We start from the raw sequence: 23300 nt of genomic DNA on the forward strand, positions 1-23300 counted from the left end.
CTAAAACTCCAGTCACAGCAGCTTATCCATGGGCCGTGGCTGTTAATGTAAAACATTAATTCGAATTTGAGGAAACTGTGAGAAAGTCTAAAATGGAATTGCAAATATATTTTGCTTGTTTTTATGAACAATTATACTTGAGAAACAGATAAGTATTGCTTTTTGGTTTCATTCAAAATCATCTGTAGACTGTAGCTTTGGATGGTTGGATCAAAAGATGGTATATCCAACTGTCTGTATTAAATAAAAAGTATTTTTCTTTTTCTTTCTATCATTGAACTCAGACTTCAAAATTTTTCAGTTTTTGTATTGTAGTGTTCTCCTTCATCACCCATAACATAATCTATGTTGCAATCCTGCAACGTCGCTGGATTCCTCCACCGCCGATGTTATTTGTTACAGTCAATTTTTGAAATACAGAATCTCGCTAACGTTCTCTTTCTTCCGTCCTAAATCTGAAAATTTACAAATCGCGGTTGTTTCAGATCCGCCAATCGCCAGCCTGAAGACTTCGGTGGCAAATGGCAATGGTGAAAAGAGAGGATAAAGGTGGATGAAGGAGGAGTGAGGAAGAGTCACATCAATCGGAAGAGAATTCAGAATAGTTGAACCATGAATTTTCAATCGATATTGTGCAGCAAACCAGGGGAATGACGATTCTATTTTGAAAATTTAGAAACACAAAAAGCAGATCTGCATAGAACACTATTTCTGAATCTGTTAAAACTTAAAAGAGCAGCAGAAAGTATAATATAAACTAGAGAAAGGATTTGATTCAATAATTGAGCTAAAAGGGAATCACATTGTCTGCCCAACCCACTTGATGGGTGACTTGCCCACACTCTGGCATGCAAACAAACAGTTATTATGAGGTTTCAGCCCTGGAATTCCACTGTAAAAGATCATCATATAGTAACAATGTCAACCGCGATCCTAATCCATCATCTTCCAGATCATATCATATGAATCATTATCCAAGATCTTCCAGATCATATCATATGAATCATCACAATTCAAGCAACATTGTAATGAACATTTTGTGGCTACCAGAAGTTGGAAGAGCAACAGCTAGAATATTTGCATCAAAGTAATTCATTAACAGTCGTCGAGGTACAACTCTTAAAGGTGGCACTGTACATCATCTATTGAATTAACATCACATATGCTACAGCAACTGCTCCATTCTTATCACTCTAAGGCCAGTCAAAATGTTACGACACCCAAGCTAAAGTTTGTATCAAACAAATGAATAAATATTGTTCTACCATTCTTAAGAAACTACAATATCAACGTACTCTCTGTAAACTATAAGGGAGAGCTGTACCTTCAAATATGTAGGGATTCTTAAAGCAGAAGCTCCGGATGGGTTCACACATGGGGGACTGACAGATGAGAGTAAATTACAAAAACAGATGCAGTTGAAGCTGGCAATTCCCTCCCCCACTCAATTCAAAATGAATGAAAATGATAATGCTATTGGCAACCACCATCGTGCCTTTTGAAAATAACCTCAACAAATCAAGAAAGAAAAATCCAGCCGCCCAACTTGTATTAGTCTTTGTTATATGCCTGACTTCAAACCTGAAAAAAAAAACCGACAAGACTCTTCCGATTAACAATGTGGAAATTAGCACAACTACTATATTGCACTAAATTAGGTTAAACATCATTTAGAAAATCATTTACTAAGGAACGTCACTTGTGAAGGCTTCAAAAAGCTCATTGCAGCAACCTCAAGTACATATTTAACCACACTTAGAACAGAGAGATAAAGAAGCACCAGGGTTCTACCCAAAAAAACTTCTTTCACATTAAGATGGAATTAAAGCCCCGAGTAACTTGTCTTTTCAAAAGAATTCCTGAGAAGCTGAACTTTAGAAATTACATCAAGACATCAAAGCCAAAATGCCACCGGGAAAACCACATATGGATAAACTAATAGAGAAAATTATACTACCCCTATTTATGCCAAATGACAGCCGAAGGAATGTCATTTAAAGATTCATTACTACACTGAATCATGTAAGACATCTGTACAACTTACAGCTCAACACTCAACAGGTAGCACCAGCCTATTGGCATCCAATGAAAAGCTTAAATTATTTTAAATAAAAATCAAGTCTTAATAATCATAAGGTGATATGAAAATGAGCTAAAAAATTGCCTGCATATTTAGAACAAAAAACTCATGACATTAACAATATAGTGCTTCGTTCACCATCAGATTCGGGGTAGGAAAGAGAGTGGAAAATTGACAAATGGAATGAAAAGGGCTAGGGTCATGTTTAGATATCAGCAACATTTTGGCCAGCTAATGTATATTTATTCTCGTGCATACTGCAACTTATTCTATCTTTGGAATGGTAAAATCAATTTCAATACTCTGACTTTGCATGAGTGGGTCTTCATGGTTATGGAGAAGCAAGCAATCCCTGACATTTCCTCTCTCTCCACTCAATTCTCCAGCCAAATTAGGGATTATAAAATTCCCCTTCTCTTTCTTTCCCCTCTTAGGAAATGTGTCAGCAAGAGATACAAAGAGAAAGACTGTACTTAATTACACTTAAAAGTGAGAGTCTAAACAATAACCAAAAGATCATTGAATTTTCAGAAGTCGTAGTATCCACAGGTATCCAGAGGTGGGAGAAAATTTTAGACATAAATTATAGCAGTCAATTGCTAATGCATAGAAGTTGCTGAAGGTGGCTAATCAGAATTCAGATATTGAGTACAAACATGCCAGGCTGATTTCACTTCAAGCTACAAAAACATACAAAACAAATACAGCAAAAACAGGCATTTGGGGGTATGATTTAACCAAAACATGTTACCATAGGTTCAAAGGAAACTCAAATCCACTTCATATAGAATCTAAAGATAATAAGCATACAATAAGAAAGACGGACCATGAGAACAAAGATATCTTGTGAAAATTAAAGCTCAGAATTACCTCAAATCACAAGTCAGCTTTAGATTTTTTTCCAGTGACAATCTGGAATATGCGGAGACCCCTGCTGAATGCGTCATTGAATAGAATCCTTGTTTGCATTGACTGGAACCCAGGCATCCATGATAGAAATGCCACAGGAGCCATGACTATCACTCCAAATAATACATCATAAAGTCGAGCCACAGAAACCACGGACTCCCAAAGCAAAGTGGATTGCAGAAATGGATGAAGTACTTGGGCAATCAATAGCATGCCCCATCCAGTGGGGATAAAGGCCAACAAACTTTTGAAAAGATCAACAAAACTGAGGTTTGTGAATTCTAGCAGTGCAATAATCACAAGTATTGCAAGTACAATTACAAGAAACTGAACCAGACGATAATAGATGTGATCCTTCGCTGCATATTTGTCCCGAGCATAAGAGATTATGGCATAAACTCCAAAAGCTACAAAAATGTAGATCCAAGATAGCAAGTAAACAGCAATACTGGTACTTCCTGAAGCGATGCCTAGCTGATATACAAGTCCATACTGAAAGAAGAAGAAGCGCAGGTCCAAAATTATTTCCAGTAACTTTCCCCAAAGGCCAGTTGTCCTCAGATGATCCTGCTCTTCATACCACCATCGTTCCCAGCTCTGTTCAGCTTTAGCAAAAACACTACCACGATACCAGATCCAGTTCATAAAATCATCAAAGTCATACACAGTCTTTAACCAGTCAAAGCCTGAAGGATTGAACACAAAGGGGGCCATTATCCATGACACAACCAGGAACCAACTGGAGATCGTCATGGCTATATAAACAAATGTGTTCTTGGCTATGGGACTATGCGATGCATAGATCATTAGTATCACCCCAAGCTCAATTGCCTTCACAAAGTGACTACGTGCATAGAGCCTGTAGTTTTCAGTGAAACCCTTATGCTGAACGACAAAACCACGCCCAGTTGCCCGATACTTTGCCCCACCATGAAGTATGGTTCGACCAAAATAGTGGGTTTTGGTTCCCATGGAGAAGGTATAGAAAACAGAAGAAAGCTGCAGCTGCATTGTCAAGAAATCCCATATAGCGTGGAGGAATCCATGCTCAAGAGTATTCTCCACTATCATCGGAAGGGCAGTGAACAGACCAAGTTGGATGATGAATTGCTGATTCAAAATGGTAGCAATGGCTCTATTGTTGTCGCTATTATTGGTCACAGATGCCTCAACACCACTTAGAGAAAGATAAAGCCGGCCCCATAAAAATGCATATACAGTCAGAACAACCATCATAGTGCTGAAATAGAATCCTACTGTAGTGTAAAAGAATGATAGCATCCGGAAGAAGTCCAGCCTATGACCCAATCTGTAGACATCTCTACTTAAAATTTGTTCGCCATTTCCACTGGCAACCTTGGCTTCAAACATGGCTATTTGATTTAACCCAACATCCCTTCCCTTGCCAACTTGGATATACTCATGATGAGTGACATTGCCTCCTCGCAAAGTGCAATTAAAGCCAGCAAAAATGTCCTCACTGATGTTAATTACCCTGGAAGCTTTGCTAATGCCACCTCGAGTCAAGAACCAAAATCTGTCAAAGACATCTGGATGGCCATAATGCATTCGAACTTTCAGAGGGTTTGCCAAAACACGCTGTCCCAAGGTAACAAAACTTGTTTCCTGTGCCGACATAAACCAGGCAAGTGATGAAACAGAACCAGTGAAAACATGTTCCCTGACCCCCAAAATTGTGGGTTTCCGGATTCCATAGTAGCGCCTGTACTCTTCCAATAAATTCCGCATTTTCAGGGCCTCCTCGAAGTAGTTGTCCTGATTCATATCAATTGTTTGAACCGCATCTCCACGAGTAAAGATGAGTGAATGATTTTGATTTTCAGGTTTTCCTTCTCCAAGCTTCAAGGGACCTGGTAGCTTGACCCTATAGATTTCCACTTCCTTCTCCAGCTGCTGATCATACTTAACAAGAACAGAGTAGAATTCCTTCTCATCCCTCCCTGTGGAAACCTCATCAACATAGGCAACTCGAAGGGCCTCATTGTTCTTCAATAAATACAAGATATCCTCCGCATGGGGATCCTTTTTTGCCTTTTGAACCCCATATATCTGGCAGGCAACTACGTATGTATATTTCATCAAAGCAGTCCCATACTCATGGCCTTTAAATAACAAACTAACTGAACTACTAGCTCTGCTTAAGCTCCGGGAAGAATGTGACCTTTCAGAGCCAAAATCATCTAAACGACCATCTCGCCTCATCGAACCTAGTTCCCGTGACCCTTCCCTAATATCCATTTCCGATGCAGAATCAAGAAAAGCCAGCATCTTAAGAGCCCGATAATAATACATCATACCCCTCACAGTACGAGAAAGGGTTTGACCTCTGTAGGATGCCCAAAGCCTAAGATCTCTCAACTTGGTTGTCCATAAATCATGGTCTTTTTCCATCCCTTCTCGACACATCCTCTCCAGGAAGTTTTTCCACTCATCATCATAAATAGTCTGCAGATAATACAAGATGGAAATACCATCTTCATTCTCAGTCCTAAGTTGTTCTTTGCTGTACAGCACCTCCTCATTGTAATAAGGGGTCAGAACACTGAAGGCCATCATTTTCTCAACTTGGGGAGCGTGAGGCATGTTCATGAAGAGAGAATTGCTGAAGAATGCTATCCTTCGTCTTGCCTCAAGGTTTATTGGGATGGCTTGCATAGAGTCTCTGGAGGTAAGAATCATATGCAAACGCCGGACCTGCCTATAGAAGTTCTCATTCGTGGGATCAGGCAATTCAACAGCATTCTCAAAAAGCAGCCCTCCGGTTGGATTTCGAGGAGCCAAGCCATCCTCCCTTAGTTGTTCAATGCTCCTCTTGTCTTTGAAAAAGTCTCTCACAGCAATCTCATACAGAGCCTGCAGAGCATTCACCACCTGGTTAACATCTTTCTTAGGCTTATTCAATAGCTCAGCAAGTCTAATTAACTTGTTATGGAACTGGGGCAGCACAGTCATCTTGAAGGTTTTGGTGAACTTCTCAATCTCCAAAGAATGGTCAATTTCTTGAAACAAGATTGTGACAATAGAGTGTTCCTCAGAGTTGAGTTTTATAATCTGGAGGAGCAAGTGTTTAACACTATCATAAGCTTCTATAACAGAGCAGCGCCTATATTCATTCTTACATATCTTATACCATAGCCACCTATCAGGAGCATCCACCAACTCCTTGGCCTGGCTGAGAGCAAGAAGCAACTCATTACAGAGGAGAAAGCATGGCCAGCGGATAACCCTGACGTTCCAAGTGTTTTGAGGCAGCTCCAACAATTCAACCTCACGGTCAGAGATGATATCCTCTTCCCTGAATGTGGAGATTATCTCGTTCCATATCAAGGCAAACTTGTTCGCCTCAACCTGGTTTGATTCAAGCTTCTTGAAGGGCCGGCCAAGCCCATACCTCAACTTTAAACGGTAAATGGCATCCTTAAACTTGTTCTTCAGTGTCCCCCTTGTATTTAACAGCTGCTCCTCAGGCATTAGATTAAACTGAATCGCACTTGCAAAGAACTGGAATCTCAAACGCAGCTGCTGAATGTTACGAATCTCACCCAAGTGTGCAAACAACCCCACAGCTGCACCAACTAGGGATGAGTAGATGGCATACCATATCTGCAAGTCCATGAAGTAAATCAACACAACAGGGAGCCACAAAAGTCCAACCGCCAATCTATTGCTGTCATGGAAGAACTGGTGCCACTCATAATGCACACCCTTAAGCCGCACCAGCTGTTTTGTAGGCTTAACCATGGGCTTGATCTGCATGAAGTAACTGAACGAAAATTTGGTACCAAGGACCACAAGCCAGAAAAGAAAGTACTTTATATTATCCACAAGACCTTCCCTCAATGCCCGACCAACAAAACTCCGGCTTTGAAACCACCAAGTCAACAAGTAAAAGATCTTCCAGTTTGTGCTCTCAAGGAAATTCCTGATAAAGGGAATCACAAACAGAGCCAATGCCAGTACCTCTGGGAGAATAAATACGCACGCCACCTCAAGAAAATTCACGATGCGCCTATTAGCCTCAGAGGACCAGCTCCCGTCTTTGTCCTTCTGAGTCCAAATTCGAACATAAAACACCGTGAATATAATGATCCAGCATGCAGCAACAACGGCTTTCAACACCATTCTCACTCCAAGCCACAGAGTCTCCCTAGAAACGAGACTATACTGCATCCCTGCATCGAGCAAGGACTGCAAGAAGCGCAACCCGCTCCATGTGAAAAACACTGTCAAAACCCGAACCTGAACGTCCCTATTCTCACTACCCCTCAATGCCTGCCATGGATATTCTCTCCCCTCCCAAGCAACAATGATAGCCGCCTGAAGAAATAGAATCAACATCACCCAGAGCCTGTCAAAACTCCTATACAAGTTCCAAAACGATCTCTGCTCCACAAATCCAGTTTTCCCCACGTGCTTTCTCGTACTCGATAACACAAAGAAATTACTTCCAACATCGATCGGCCACTTTAGTTTAGAAAAGCATCGTCTGCTCCAAAAATACTCATTCAAATCATCATAGTTTCGCCACGCGCTGTGCGGAGCGGTTCCATTCTTGCTGCTCTCAACCTCAGCCTTAATCGTCTCATAAATCGGCTTCACAACGCAGTTCAAGAAAGCATTCTCGCCAGAAATAGAGGGCATAACTGGCTGCCCGGTGTTCTCATCGATATAATCCTCTAGAATCTTGTTCAATTCCATGGCCATGTGATGGAAAATATAGCATAGGCATTCCGGCATGAACCGGAGATTAGCAGCCTCGCCCCAAATCAAGAGATACAACGCCACATAGAGAAGCTCCCGCTGCTGGTCAGATGCAGACTGCTGGTGGCCCCCGCGATTATCCGAGATCCAGATGTTTGATTTCTTTCCAATATAGGAACACCAACTCGTATAGTTGCCAAGTAATTTACGACGGAAGCGACGGAGCACGCCAGGGTCAAGAGAGTCTATGTTGTCGGGAGGAGGAGAAAGTCGCATCTGAGCGTTGGCGAGGTGGAGGACAAGGTGCTCCCTCTGATTCCTCACATTATCACGTTGGAATCCAAAGAACAAGGCGAGCCAGTCGATGAGGTCGAAGTGCGGGAGCCATTGGGCAAACGGCGGCTTACGGAGGTTCCCGACGGCTCGAAGAGCCGCCGCAGCCGCACGTACCTCCGGGTACCTCAGTGAGGGGTGGTCAGCGAGGAGGTTATGAACTGGTATTATGTTGTAAGTCTCATCCTCCTCTGGCTGGCGCTGTGGCGGGCCGTGGCGCAGCCGGATGCTCATATCATCAGATCCGGTGAAGACCAATTGGGCTCTGGCGTGTGTTCAGTGATCACTGGGCGATGATAAAACACAGATAAACGAATGGGATAGAAGAAGAAGATGAAGCAGCACAGAGAGAGAGAGAGAGGAGTGGGAGTTAAACGAGGGATCAAACGGCAGAAAACGAACAGGCGAAGAGTGGGGAGGGCTTGAAGGATACGGGGAATGGACGCGTTTGGGCGTACCTTGGCTTTGCCCATCTCTCCTTTTCTTTTACTTTTTTTCCCTTTTCTTTATTCTGTTTTGCGTTATTTTTTGGCAACAATTTTTTCCTTTTTCTTTTCCGATATAAGTGTAATTGTAATAGGCAAATCATAACAAATTTTGGAGTGTTGTACTTGTGATTACAAATTTAATACAATATGTCGACCATCAAGTATTAATAATGTGATTATCAAAAAATAAAAAAATTTAAATCAAACCAAATATTATCATGTGATGTGAATATAATTATTATCATTCTAATACAAGGAATAGGATAATCAATCGGACCTTAATTTACGAAATTATTATGTTTGTCAATTTGAGCTGTTTTTGAATAAAAGCTGAAGACTTCAATTTTACCCTATTTTAGAAGTGGTGTAAGACTTGGTTAATCTCTTTCTATATAGCATTAAAACCAATGTTTGATAAAAAAAAAAAATTTGGTGTGCAAAAAATGGGTTTTGGATGAGTATCATTATGAGAAAATATAAGGAGTTGTGGTTATTTATGAGATGATAAGAACACACTCTCTTCTTCAAGTTTTTGAAGGTGACTATTTTGTTAAATACCAAGGTGGTTCAACCGTTTTAAGAGGTTGATTTGGATCAAATGGATATATTAACTAATACAATAAATCAACCAACATGACTTTCAAAACCTTAATTAATGGTAGGACATTTTGCATTAAAACACATAACAAATATATGCAACTTGGAAGGTTATGTCAAGACTTCTTAAATATCCGAATTTGTTTAGGTGGTTTATAAGAAAAGTCTTCCCCTCTCTCTATTATCATTATAAGATATAAGATATTCTTTCAAGTTAAAGGATTTAAGAAATACAAGGATGTGTGGGTCTGATGTATCAACAGTGAACTGACAAACCCAAAATAAACAACATTGTTGATGTAAGTGGGTTGAGATTTCTAACATATTACGTTAGGTGATCCCTATATATTTTGTCAAATAAAATTATTTTCTATCATGACTATAGTTTATAATTTCCATTAGGTCATTTATGTGATACTTTAATATAAGACGTCAAATTGTCAATGAGTGATGGAAAAATAATAGGCCACTTAGATTTTAAAAAATTATATATAAAAACGAATAAAACGACGCAACATTGGATTATTGGACAGCTTAAAATGCCGCACCAGTGGCGTTTTCACATATGATCTCGCTTTCCAAGGTTAAAATACCAAGTCAAACGCGCGTTGGTTGAAACTTTCAAATTCAAAAACGGCTCCTTCCTTGGAAGCCCAATCCGAGTCAGCTTGTGGTGGGCCCACGATATCAGTTTGTGGGCCTGGAAGCATGTCGTGGGCGGGTCTACATCAAAACCCAATCGTATAGTTGTGCACTTATTCTGTAACCCGGACAAATGGACCACTTTCCTTTTTCTTGTTTTTTGAAAGGTCAAATAGACTACTTAAAAATGTTAGGCGTACAAGAAATTTGTATTTTTGTTTTGACATTGTGTTCGTTTCTCTGTACAACAATATATATTGATTTGATTTGATTTGATTTATCGGAAACTCTCTCGTAGGTACTTCTACAATGGAAAAAAAGGTTAAAATGGACCACTAACGACCTGCAAGACATGTAAACAGAGACAATAGAAAAACTCTTGAGCTTGACATTCTTCGACGATCAATTCAGTGAGAGGGAATCATCATTTTTTGTACACTATGTTATCATCCGTTCAATCACATATCCACACAGAAAGAATATATTCACCAATGTTTTGCTTTGCCTTTAAAAAATGAGGGGTCAAGGCTGCAACACTAGGTCAATCACGGTGTTAACCTTCTGCACATTGTGTGATGACATAGTCCTGCAAAGGTAATGTGTGTTTTGGGCTTGGGCTTGACATCTTTCATGATCCACACGTATTTATTTCAAGACAATATTTTCCTCTGTTCGAACTCATGATCTTTTGGAGGTGAGAAAGTGATTACTTAACTTACCAATTAGATTGTTTGAGTACCCAACTCATACATATGTGACAATCTATATTATGCCCTACCACATCCTAATCATATTTGTTCACCAGGGTTCAATTCTTGTTGGAGGTATGAGTTCACATATGAATTTTCATGGACTTGCATGACATGCATAGCTTGTGAGATAGTGATACACAAGTGCGATGGTTTTACCCAATGTACACCTAAAGGATAGTGGTTGTGGGTCCTACTAGTTACAACACTTCACGTGATGATACCATTTCAAATTTTCAATGTTGGGATAGTTTTCCACCGAAAGACTTGAATTCTGTTCGGTATGTTTATTTTCCGTACATTTTACGTTTGATTGCCAATTTTTTAAAAAAAAAAAAACTTGAAAATCACCTGAAAACAGAAATACAAAAAAATTTATCAAAAAACAGAAAAGAAACCAAACACAACCTAATTCTTTTGATATTTTCCCTCAATAAACTGAAGACAGTTGAGCTGACAACAGAGACAAAGAAGGGGGGAGTTGACCACCTCAAAAATCACAATCTCAGGTAACAGAGAAATCGCACAGTCCGAAGGAACATAATTAGATTGCAGTACATAAATCAGTACTTTGAGATATGAGGTGTAATGGGATCTCCCCATGTACAGTAATATTCGGACAAAGGGAGAGGAGCCCAACACATGAGATGAGCAAGCAAGAACCATTAAAATATAGGTAATGTGTGCACAAAATATACAATAAGTTTGCACACCAATATCTACTAAGAAGTAAGAAGGTGCGCATAATGCCAGACTTTATTCAAATGCATGATAGAAGAAACACGCAATGCGATCACACCGGCTTTCTCTTCACCATCCTCTCTGAGACTGAGAACCCCCAGAAGAATGCACATTCAGCCTGTCAAGTACAGAATTGAAATCCACAGGCTGGCCGCTCTCCTCCATCCTCTGGATTACACCGACAACATGATCACCCCTGAAACCCATGCTCACCAATTTCTCAATCCATTCGTTGTAAGGATGGTCACGTACAAATTGCGAATGGTTTGGATTTCGCACCATAGCGGCTGCAGATGGTCGTGGATTCTGAAGAGGTAAATTCGTGGGCGGATATCCACCCTGTGAGAAGTGAGGTTGCTGAGGTGGATGATGTGCTCTAGCTCCTTCGCTGCCATAAATCATATATGCACTCCCCGGAGGAGGCAGTCCTTGGCGGGGGGCAGCAACTGCATAACCATCACCTGGTTGTGCTCCAAAAGGAACATTCAGTTGTTGTGTAGGCTGCTGTGGACCAGTCCTACCTTCTCCAGTATATCCATAAGACATGGCATCAGCATGGCTGGATACAGGTTGAGCAACAGATGAAAATGGCACTTGCATTGACAAGCTGCTAGGCAGTGTCTCTGGAGATGCATTTGTTGATTGTCTAGGAGGATAGGGAGCATAAGCTGTTGATGATTGAGGCCTAACCTGAGGTTGAATAGAGGGCTGCTGAGGTGGTGGCACCTGCTGAGGTACCTGCTGTGGCCATTGCTGCTGATACTGAGGGAAGGATTGGACAGGGGGTGTTTGATTTACTTGAGATTGTGTAGGCTGCGGTACCCTTGAGATCTCCTGCATTGGAGGAGTCCGATAATGAGGATCAGAAGGCAGGTACTGACTCTGGGAGTGTTGGGTCTGGGGTGCTGGAGGTAGCTGGTTTGCAGTTAAATAATAGGGTTGTTGCTGAATCACATTCTGGGGAGTGGGCTGAGAGTGATGTGCTGCCGGCTGCTGCTGCGGAGCTACCTGATGAGGCAGGGCAAGAGCTAACTGCTGATTGTGCATTTCCAGAGAGTTTTCAGTTTTCTTGGAATCAGAGGCAGGCGGTGAGGATTTATCCTCATTGGATTGAGACTGGCTTGAAGAAGATGACTCTTTCTGAACAAGCTGAAGCTTGGCCAATTCTTTCTGAGCCTCAGCAAGCTCTTGCTTGTCCCTCAGGAGCTGAACAGACCTGTGGACCTGCAGAGAGCATTATCAAACAAGTCTGTTTAATCACAAATGTCAAAAAACTTACATAGTTATCAAGGAACGTGGTGGGCAGAAGAATATAGAGGAATCATGGCCCGAGGCGAAACACACTGCCATCCTGCTTAAAGGAACCATTTAAATCTACCCTTTCCTCCAGCAGTCCAATCTAAAGAATAGACAGTTATATTAAGTGGGTGGAATATAGATATCCTTTTGGTCTGCCATAGATGAGCAGAAACATGAATCATGAATTTTTTTTCGAACGGAATGGATCATAAAATAATATCTATCTTCATTTGATGCAGGAAGATACAGTAAATCTTTGTATTTTCCTATTATAGGAGGATGGATCTGAACTCAATTTGGGACTCCAAGTAATCTTGACAAACACTATATAAAACCAAACTGCAGACATTGCTAAGATGTAAAATGCACACAACTTCTAAGAGGGATGCCAGAATTTACAATAAAATTATAATGAATAAACATTAGATGTAATACTTCACAGCACACAATTTCAATGCACAGAATCAATTTCCTAGATGTAACTACTCACCTCTTGAAGATGTTTCTCAAGAGATTTAAGTTTTAAATCTGCCTCCCCATGCTCACGAGCTAAGTCAAATCGCATTTCTCCAATTGATTTATCAAGGTTGTAACAGTAGAGTTCCAACTGCGAGAGCCGTGAACTGATTCCTTCAAGAAATCGCATGAGATTGTCAGCATATTTTTTCATGCTTTTTTCAACAACAATAGACACATCTTGGTTGAAAGAGTCCTCTGGCTGACTATAGGAAGTAGCAGGAAACAATGAAGATCTGGTCATTCTGCTTTTATGAAAATCCTGTCAGGAATAGAATACAGAACTCTCTGGTCAGTGGATCAACAGTTAAACACTTAAAAATGAACTTGTAACAAAATATAACCAGTGAACGCCACCAAAATATAAAAATTCTAAATTGATTTCAGTTGAGCAAACAACCTTGTCAGGAAATCATTTGGGAATACTGAGAAGTAACCATTACTAAACATTCATTGCAGGAAAAAAAAATCTTAAAAAAAGTAGAAAATTCATGTCATTGATAATACTACAATAATGGCTCCCCTAAATTCTAGTCCACCAAGTTGTTACTTAAGTTCCCTTTTATTCTGGTCGAGTATCTGATGGACAACATTTTAGCAATATGAACAAAACTTGAGTTATGCCAAAAGAAAGACATGAACATCATAAACTAAAATAAACAAATACCAAGGTGGCAGAGCCAGCAACAGAATGGTACCTCAACCAGAAGTCTTTTACATCTCTTATGACCTAATACTTAGCCAGTTATAAATAACTAGTCCATATCACCTTTTTTTTTACTACCATGCATTTATCAAACATTTTAAAAGGAAAAGGCCAAAGGTAGGAAGCACTGCCCGCTTAATGTAAATACACAAATGTGTAAATCGTCATAGGTATAAATGCCTTAAAACCATTCGTGAACATAGTTGTCGAGTGGCAACTTATTTGACAAATTGCCACAAGCCAAGAACCAGAAATAGAGTATAGCACGCTGTAATCATAATCTCCACTAATTAACTAATATTAGGGTTCCTGTTCCGTCTACAATGAGTAATGTTACTTTCAGAATAATGGCATCATAAATCAATGCCCGATGCAATGCTCCAAAATAGTCTTTCCAAGTATCATAATTATCAATGTGACATTACCAGCTGAAGCTTTCTTTACTCATCTTATTCAGAAAAGACACCGGACCACAATGGAAAGAGGGATTACAATTCTCAGAGGCTGATTAGGCACATTTTACTACTTAGACAATAAATTGAGTGATTTGGAAAACATTAATCACTCTAAAGAAAAGGTGAATTTGATAACTATGTGTTCTTCAGACAACCAAACTAACCTACGTTATTCCCCTAAGCCTCTTTTCCCTTCAAGCCACTGGCAGTTCTTTGGTATTCAATTTTACCAGACATTTCACTTCACTTCTAGACCTTAGTTTCCTCAAATTTTAGAATTATTAAAAAAAGAAAATTAAAAGGTCAACGAACTTAAAACATAACCCATACCAAAACCCTAACTACATCTACGGAAACCCAATCTCCAGATATCCAAAATCCCCCAACAAAAAACCAAGAAGTACACATCAACGACCAAAACCCAACAACTAAACGATCAGTGCAATACCTTGCTGCTGGAATTGGTCCCGACAACGGGATCGGATGTGTGGCCTCCGTTGGAGGAGTCCTGGTTACTATTATAGTCGTCATAAGAACAGAGAATGTCATCGGAATCGAAATCGAAGGCCTTGGAACCGGAGTTGGGCCGACCCGATGATCCAGATGCCATTGCTGTATGAAGATCGACGGTCAACAGTTGATTTGAAAATTAGGGTTTCAACAAAGAAGCTCGTACAGACAGAGAGAAGGATAATGTAAAAGAAAATAAAAACAGAGCGAAAGATATTTGGCTTTGAATGTAACAGGAAGGTTTCCCTGACCCTGTGTATGTAAAATTAAATTAAATTAAATGTCCCCGATGTTAAAAGAAAAACGTTTTTTAAGTGAGAATTTGCTTTGTGTTGGGGTCGGCCCATAGGAGCCTGGACAAGGACGAGCTCACGAGCCTGCCCGGCTTTTTTTTTTGAAAGTCCCACAAACTACACACAAGTTAAGTCATGTCTGAGGGGTATGAAGGTCACCACAGCGGATGGAAAATCACCTAAATCTCAAATCCCCTTGATGAGAATAGAACCATGTACCTCAAGGTTCTGGACAGACAACCTAACCAACCAGCCTATCTCCCGTTCTCCCTCGCTTTGTTTTCTTACCGTAATGGCCCTACATATATTATGTGGATAAATATTGGTTTTTTTTTTATTACGGGGAGAGATGGAGAGACTGGGATTTGAAACATCTATAAGATACAAGACATATAAAAATGTCATTTAAGTTAAGTTACTGGTTGTTCTCATATAGATATTAATGTTTATTATTATTTATTGCAAACTAATATATAAATTCAAAATATTTGTTTGTTGCGTTTGAGATTTAGAGTATTCGTATCAATATCTTTTAACCAATTTTTTTTAATTATTTTAAATATTTAAATACCATTTTACTCTCAACAGATTCCAATGCAACTTTTTTTTTTTGAATAAATCTGTACGTTACCAAGTCTATTTTTAACTATCATTTATCATATCAATTTGACAATTTTAACCTCACCGCTCTATTTTAACTATCAATTTTACATAATCCAATCCAATGTGCATACTCTTTTGTCTTTGGAGAGGAATAATGTTCTTATTATACTATTAATGATAGAAATTAATTGTGTTATTGCATAATAATTTTATTTTCTTTAAATATTGTCCAATCGGAAATTATTGGAGACTATGGGCTTGTATTGGGCTTCTTTCTACCATTAATAATGGGTTTTCGATTTTGAAGTGGGTTGGGCTTATTCACAACGGGTTCGATCTTCTTCGGCCCAGTTTGGATGAGACTCAACGAAGTGTTGATAGGTTCGATATTTCCTTCACTGTAAAGTCTATAACCAGTCGAATCACAAAGCTCCCATTCACACGGAACCATAACCCGTAGCTCTATTAAGTCCAGTTCAAGCAAATTTCGGAGACCGCACTCCAGCTATTATTTGTTTAGATGAACATCTCATTTTACTAATCCATTAATTCTCCAAAAATCTTGATTTATCAACACCCATTTGACCCTACCATTTTAACCCTAAAATCATTCATACCTTCATCGGAGAAGGCCCATAAAGACCTAAATTTCTTCGTCGATGAAATAGTTGGAATCGTCTATCCAGTTGCAGATGTCCATGTGTTGTTGATCGTAGCTTACCAAGTGCCAACATCTTCCTCTTCTCCCCAAGTCCCAACATCTCATACCTAGCGCAAAAAAAAAGAAACTAAAATTATTACCAAGATCACCAAAGAATCAAAAGCAAACTCAACAACAATAATGAATCATACTTTAGTGGTAGAGTTCACGTTGATTTAGGGCAATTGGTCCGATTTAACTGCTTTCTTTAGATATAATTTCGAAGGTATCGACAATGAAGAATTCATCACTTACACAATCAAAGACGGAAATCGATAGAGTTCACGTCGATTTGGGGCAATTGGTCCTCACGGAACCTCAACTCGGATTGCTTCGCAATCATCATGGGGAAGTCAGATATGTGTGGATCCAGGAAAGGCAGACCTTTACAAGTGAAATTGACATAGAAGAGAGAATAAAGGCAGTAGAGAAAAGAGGGAAAGCAAAAAAAAGGGATGGGATGTAGTTTGTAATTTTTCAGAAAACACAAAAAATAGATGCACTCAATATTGTTATGTTTTGACTGATATTTATTTAGAGTGAGGTTGAGGTGCAAATAATGTCCATCACATCATTTGTTTATTTGCCTCGCCGCTGGGCATCTTTTCTTTAATTGTAGTGTGAATGCCATGTTTATTTGCGAAACTCTGACATCTCCTTTTATAAATATCGATACCACTTAGCATGTGCTGTGTCTGAAGAAACTCTTGTGTGCTTCGGTTGTTGAATCTGCACAGCCGTTTAATGCCAGCCATACAAGTCCTCAGGGGTTTTATCCGATTCCCTTCTCTACCAAGACCCACAATCTTCAGAAATTCAACATGGCAGTATCCTTTTCCCTAACCTCACTCACCAAAAACTCTCAATTTTCTCCTTCCAAATTGAAAAAGCCAACAAAAATCTTCAATCTACTCAGAAACCCCTCCAACTTCAACCTAGGGTTCACCTCTTCCATCTCCAAACCCTCACCTCTCTTCGTCTTCACCAAATCCTATTCTCTCCCAAGGTTCGCTAACAAAACCCAGAAGTTTCTCCCCAAAAACCCAAATCAAATTCGCTGTCTCTTCACTGGCATCGTTGAAGAAATGGGCCAGGTCAAGCAACTGGGTACGGCTGATCATGGTGGATTTGATATGACAATCGGTGCTCAAACTGTCCTCCAGGACGTCCATCTTGGTGACAGCATAGCTGTCAACGGTACTTGCCTAACTGTTACTGAGTTTGACAATCGACTGGGAGAATTCAAAGTTGGAATAGCCCCTGAAACCTTGAGAAAAACTTCCTTGAGCGAGCTGGAACCCGGATCTCTGGTCAATTTGGAGCGGGCGATGCTACCCACGACCCGAATGGGTGGGCATTTCGTGCAGGGGCATGTGGATGGGACAGGGGAGATAGTGGCAATGGATCCAGAGGAAGATTCGTTGTGGGTGAAAGTGAAGGTGAACAAGGAGTTGCTCAAGTATGTGGTGCCAAAAGGGTTTATAGCTGTGGATGGTACAAGTTTGACTGTAGTGGATGTGTCTGATGAGGAGGGATGTTTCAATTTCATGTTGGTTACTTATACACAGCAGCATGTGGTGATTCCTTTGAAGAAAGTGGGGCAGAAGGTGAATTTGGAAGTGGATATTCTTGGGAAGTATGTGGAGAGGCTGCTTAGTTCTGGTTTTTTGGACTCCATCAAGTCAAATTGATGCACTATAAAGGTACAATAATTTTGTTTGCAATTTATTGTACCATTATCTTTGTAATTTTCCTTCCTTTTATTCCAGACAATAATCACAAATTCTGAATAAAGAGAAGGATGGAATGTTGACTGCTGCTGTTGTTATATGGATGGTTTGTGGTATAAGTAAAATGTCATCTCTGTTGTTATTGAATGGTTGTTTTATTTGTGTGTATTTGTGTATGGGTCCTTAAGTCTATTATTGGATAGGGTTTTGGCTGTATGATGTGATCCAGTAAGTGAGGTTGTGCTTCAGGTCTATAACTTAGTGATATATAACTGCATTGGAACAACTAGACGAGGAGAACAACCAAGGAGTTGATTTTATACAGGGATGTGCCATTATACACTGGTAAGAGGTTTGGTTAATGCAGTTCAAACTTGAGAGAGGTGGTTAACCTGGTTCTGAATAAGTTTTTTGTTTAGTAGCATTTTTTTTGTGTGTATTGTGGGAGCCTTTCCAAGGAATGACCCTTTGGGATCACCTCGGCGAAGTAAACCCACGGATTCGTGCACCGCACTCTCGAAAGTTTCCCTACACGGGTTCAGTGTAATTCGCTGGCATTTTTACCAAGGATGTGACCACAAAGTCTTGGGAAGAGGTTTTGAACCTCATACTCATGAGTTTACATGCAATGCCAAGAACCAGCTCGACCAACCCTTTCGGGGGTAATAGCATTTGTAGGTTTGTTGTTAGTTGAAAACAAGAATTTTAGACTGATTTTGGCAATGGATACAATTTATGAAATTTATTGTTTCTGTTCGGTGTCCCTTCATGATTTTTGGAGGATGTAGCTTGCGTGCATAATCCGGACAATAGCAAGGTTGTTTTTTAGTATCCCCTTTCTGTATGCAGTTTATCTGATCTGCTTTTGCTTCATTGCTTTGTTAAGATGTCATTTTTCTTCTCTTATTTTTCCCATTTTGTTGCTCCTGGGTTTGTAACCTTAATGGGTTGCTGCAGTCTCTTCTTTTTTGTCCCCAAATTTGTTCTAGGAATATTTGAACAAATGTATTTTTGACATCATATGTTCTCTCCAATACATGCTTTTAGACATTGTTGCTCTGTTGTTTAATGTGTGGCCTTAGGTCTCTCCAAAATATCAGACTCGATCATTGCACTTTATATTTTGTATCCAGAAGTGCATGCTCGTGAACTGAAACCTCCATTTCTGATTACTATTTTGATTGCTTGAGGTGGGAGTATGCTTTGATTTGATTCTTGGTGATTAATTTTCATTAATGCTTGTTTTTGATTGGGATTGACGGCACTGTCGTTACCATGTCCAAAATCTCTGTTAGGGATAGTGGTGCATCAGTCCAAGACCAAATCTTATGGACTTGGAAGGTTATAAGTTCGATTTTCATTGTGTTGGGTTTTGGACTAACTTACCATGTGATAAGGTGGGAAATTTATGTGTGCACAGCTTTGACGTCCTGTGTTTAGGCCCAGGCATATTCAGTAGACAACTCACAAAGCCCGTTAGCAGCCCAATTTAGGCCTGAGCTCAACCCATGACCATGTGGTCGGGCCCGTTATCCTTCACTATAGTAGTCACTAAGCCTGTACAGTTCAAATTTAGCCCGCATTACCCTTGCTTAGTGGCCTTTCAAAGAAAAAGGGGGAAAGTAGATATAGACCACTCAAAGATAGGGTTGTTTGTAATTGGGTCATTGAAATAATTTTTTTTCCAATTAAGTCATCCAATATTCCAAGTTTTCGCAATTGGATCACTTGGGGTTGATTCCGGTCAATTTCATGGTAGAGATTGATGACATGTCATAATTTTGTCACTGGAATAAAAAAAAAAAAAAAAAAAAGATTAGAAAGGAGGCATGTTTAGAAAACTACTCACAAAGCTTTAACAAGCCCAATTTTAGGCCTGAGCTCAACCCATGACAATGTGGTTGGGCCTCTAAACCTTCAGAGTAAGCCTGTACAGTTCAAATTTAGGGCCGCATTACTCTTGCTGAGTGGGCTTTCAAATAAAAAATAGGAAGTGTTGGTTCAGCTCAATCGATCCGGTATGGTCATGCTGGGCCCATGATGCACCAAGCCCGTTATCCTTCCACTGCTAAGAGCGGGAGGTTAGTCGCTCCTCTGTGAAACCAGCCTGACGCGGTTCCCTCCACTCTAGAGACCAAGCAACCATGGGCCTTCGCCCAAGCCACATGGCCCAACTCCCAACTTGGAATGGACGGACCAGTAAATTGCAGCCACAGGCCCGGCCGCACAGAATAGGCTAGTGTTCCAACACTCTAAAGCCCCCACTTAGGTTACAAGCTTGCGCTACTAAGCTCGGCGATTGGGGTTGGCATATCTAAAGCTTATATTCTAGTTATTCCCCTCTCTTTGTACCGATGTGGGATTTTTAGGCAGTCGCATATAAGAGAGAGAATACTCTAACAAACCTTTTAACTATGTATCTATAGCTATATCATGCCTTTAACTCTATCCGAAACAATTAATTGTGTAATCAAAATACAAACGGCGGGTTAAAATATTTTCACATCCTTAATCTTCACTCCATAATACCTTTTTTTTATTGTCAATAAATCCCATTTTCGAGTGATGATATTATGGGTTCTTCTTTGTAAAGTTATAGTATGTGTTCACTAGAATACTCACTTCCCTACCTCCACAAGGTAATGGGTTCAAGTGGAGATGGCGGAATCATTTCCTACAATAAACTCGTGAGGTGAAGGGTATAGAGATACTCAGAATGGACAATATATTAGATAAAAAAATGCATCCACCAAATTTATAAGAAATACTGATTGAGAAGAGACAGGTGATCATTTATCTTTTTTAAAATTAAATACAGACTAACTTATTTGAGTAGTCATACCTTCGACCTTCAAATTTCCAAGTCCAAGGATTGATTATTGGATTTTTTTTTTCAAAAGATGATAAGGTCATTTTATCTCTGAAATCTCCCTTGTTCTTACACCTCTTGGCGTTGTAAAACCTGCTGGATCTCTCTCTCTAAAGTGGAGCATATATTTAAATATATCTCGAATTTCTTCATTGTCTATGTAAAGATAAAATGTCCCGCACTGTAAAGTTAAAAAGAGAAAATAGAGTGTTTTATAAATCAAAATTCACCACTTTTTAATTGTAGATGATTTTTTTAGGGACAAAACCGTAACTTTGAGACTCAAAAACGACAACACCTCTACAAAATGTTTTGGTTGGATTTTTGTTTTTGACATGGTATTGAAGTATGACCTAACTATGATGTCAAGTTCACTTACCTCCCTCGCACCTCCCACTTATGGAGTGTCATTTTTCAGGACAAAATTGGCTCAATTTGTTGCGCACATTGGGATCCAAAACAGACAATACATCTACAAGATGTTTTTTGTTGGATCTTCTTACAATCTTAACTTTGAAACTATGTTTATTATTTATTTTTATTTAGCCTATAGCAGAATATTTGTCCCTAAATGATTAATTAACAATTTAACATACGACACTCACGAACGGACCGCTCTTGGCTTGTGGTCTATTGAATTCTTGTGCGGTTGTTTTCCAACTTCTCTAAACCATGCCACGACTGGTTAACCACCCAAAACCATTTATATTAATATAATCGTTCTTGTGGTTGACGTATACGTGTTTCTTCAAAAAAAATGAAAGAAGCAGAAGACATGTACGTGTCGTGCACTGAATGGTTGATCGACCTTCCTGTCGGTTAGAGATACATATAACCGTTGAAATAATAGACAAAGATTTGTTTCACGTTTATGTCACGGAGTACAGCAACAGCAAGCTTGCAGACACAATTGTCGGTCTTCGGAAAAAAAAAAGTTTTATTTATTATTATGATTAATCACGCGTGATCAAGAAGTTTGATTGGACGATTTTGACGTTAATTATCATCATAAGTTATTTTAGATGTCAATTTGTTACTTTCACAAGCAATTATTGGTACACGAACCATCCCAATTATATTACTACTTTCTAATCTAATTTAAAATAGAAGGAAAAAAAGAAAGAACTGTAGAGTTGAAAGGGACATTGATACTACCAAAATAATATCCACAATTGATATGTAAAGCCGAATTCACATAAATTGAGAAGTTTTCTCGGCCATAATCAATCAAGGTAGAATCGATGACTCTAACCAAGGAGAAGATATATGGAGATTTTCATATAGGATATTGTAATTGAGGAGATAACATCTCGACAAGACCAAGACGCCCCCTCGATGTAATACCAAGCATCAATCCTCGATAACCCATGATGACCAAACACCTCAAAGGAAATCAAGAGTCTAAAAGGAGATCAACTCCACTTAAGAAATGAATTATGATATGAAAACCGTTTAAGATCAATGAATCTACTCTTACTAAAACTAAAACTTAAACTTAAACTTGTTGCTGCTAGAGAAAGAAAGAGCTCCGAATACTCCCCAATTGATAGCTTATTAACTTGAGTGTTAGAGAGATCCTCCAAGCACACCTTGATACCCTCTAACTCACATGTTCTGTAGTGCAGGTCGTCCTTAGCAAACCCAAGGACACCATGTGATATATCACCAAGATTGAAAACAATGTTGAACGACATATATCAGCCATAAACAAATGAGTGAACATGAAAAATTCCAGATCATAACTTCCAAAGCCGTAATTGGTGTATTCAAGTTGGGAATATCAAGGCCATTTTCATGCGGGCATGTGAAGGTGGCTGGTGGTTGCGTGGTGTTATCAGGACCATTCACGTGTAATTCAATTATTTACTGCCACTTGAAAAATATCAGCCTATCGCTACTAAAACTCCTATAACATGACGTTCGGGAAACGTCTTCATTGTATGATTTTATTACGATGTTACCCCTTTCGCCACAGTTCATGGATTCCATAAGAAAACTATACTTTTACACAATTGCCCTTGATCAGAATTTTCACACATTGTCACAAACAAGATTGCATCTTCATCGTAAAATATTTGCAAAATGATGAAACGACAAAACGAGCTATGTAACATATTTGGAAAACAATCCTCGACAAATGGTAAGACCCTACCCTACTATGGAGGTAGGCTCTGGTCAAAGTATTGTGCACTTTATTTATTTTATGATAATTCACGTCTTTCCCACTTGAACTCATGACATTTTTCGAGGTAGTGAGTACCCAAGTGACTAGATGATAGTCACTCTTCCACTTCAAAGAAGTCATCAATTTAAATAGAGGAGGCAAGATTTGTCCTAATATAAACATTTGCACGTCCA

The 23300-nt window shown here is 39.4% G+C and overlaps 3 protein-coding genes and 1 non-coding gene across 4 annotated transcripts; 1 reads left to right on the forward strand and 3 right to left on the reverse strand.

The window, feature by feature from the left end:
• Positions 1-1055: 1055 nt before the first annotated feature.
• On the reverse strand, positions 1056-8495 carry LOC119991800 (callose synthase 12). Its single transcript, XM_038838273.1, has 2 exons — positions 2951-8495; positions 1056-1581 (listed from the first exon to the last, which is right to left on the reverse strand). The coding sequence occupies exon 1, from the start codon at positions 8276-8278 to the stop codon at positions 2957-2959; it is 5322 nt and encodes a 1773-aa protein (XP_038694201.1). The 5' UTR covers positions 8279-8495; the 3' UTR covers positions 1056-1581; positions 2951-2956.
• On the reverse strand, positions 5236-5316 carry LOC119992352. The gene has a single exon (XR_005466356.1). It is a non-coding gene; the product is annotated as a small nucleolar RNA J33 (small nucleolar RNA).
• Positions 8496-10988: 2493 nt separating the features above from the next.
• On the reverse strand, positions 10989-14992 carry LOC119991771 (putative uncharacterized protein DDB_G0294196). Its single transcript, XM_038838220.1, has 3 exons — positions 14686-14992; positions 13051-13338; positions 10989-12485 (listed from the first exon to the last, which is right to left on the reverse strand). The coding sequence occupies exons 1-3, from the start codon at positions 14845-14847 to the stop codon at positions 11331-11333; spliced, it is 1605 nt and encodes a 534-aa protein (XP_038694148.1). The 5' UTR covers positions 14848-14992; the 3' UTR covers positions 10989-11330.
• A 1893-nt stretch (positions 14993-16885) lies between these two features.
• On the forward strand, positions 16886-18177 carry LOC119990311 (riboflavin synthase). Its single transcript, XM_038836160.1, has one exon. The coding sequence runs from the start codon at positions 17165-17167 to the stop codon at positions 18032-18034; it is 870 nt and encodes a 289-aa protein (XP_038692088.1). The 5' UTR covers positions 16886-17164; the 3' UTR covers positions 18035-18177.
• The last annotated feature ends 5123 nt before the right edge of the window (positions 18178-23300 follow it).

Source organism: Tripterygium wilfordii, chromosome 22 (assembly GCF_013401445.1).
Source record: "Tripterygium wilfordii isolate XIE 37 chromosome 22, ASM1340144v1, whole genome shotgun sequence".
NCBI classification, from domain to species: Eukaryota; Viridiplantae; Streptophyta; class Magnoliopsida; order Celastrales; family Celastraceae; genus Tripterygium; species Tripterygium wilfordii.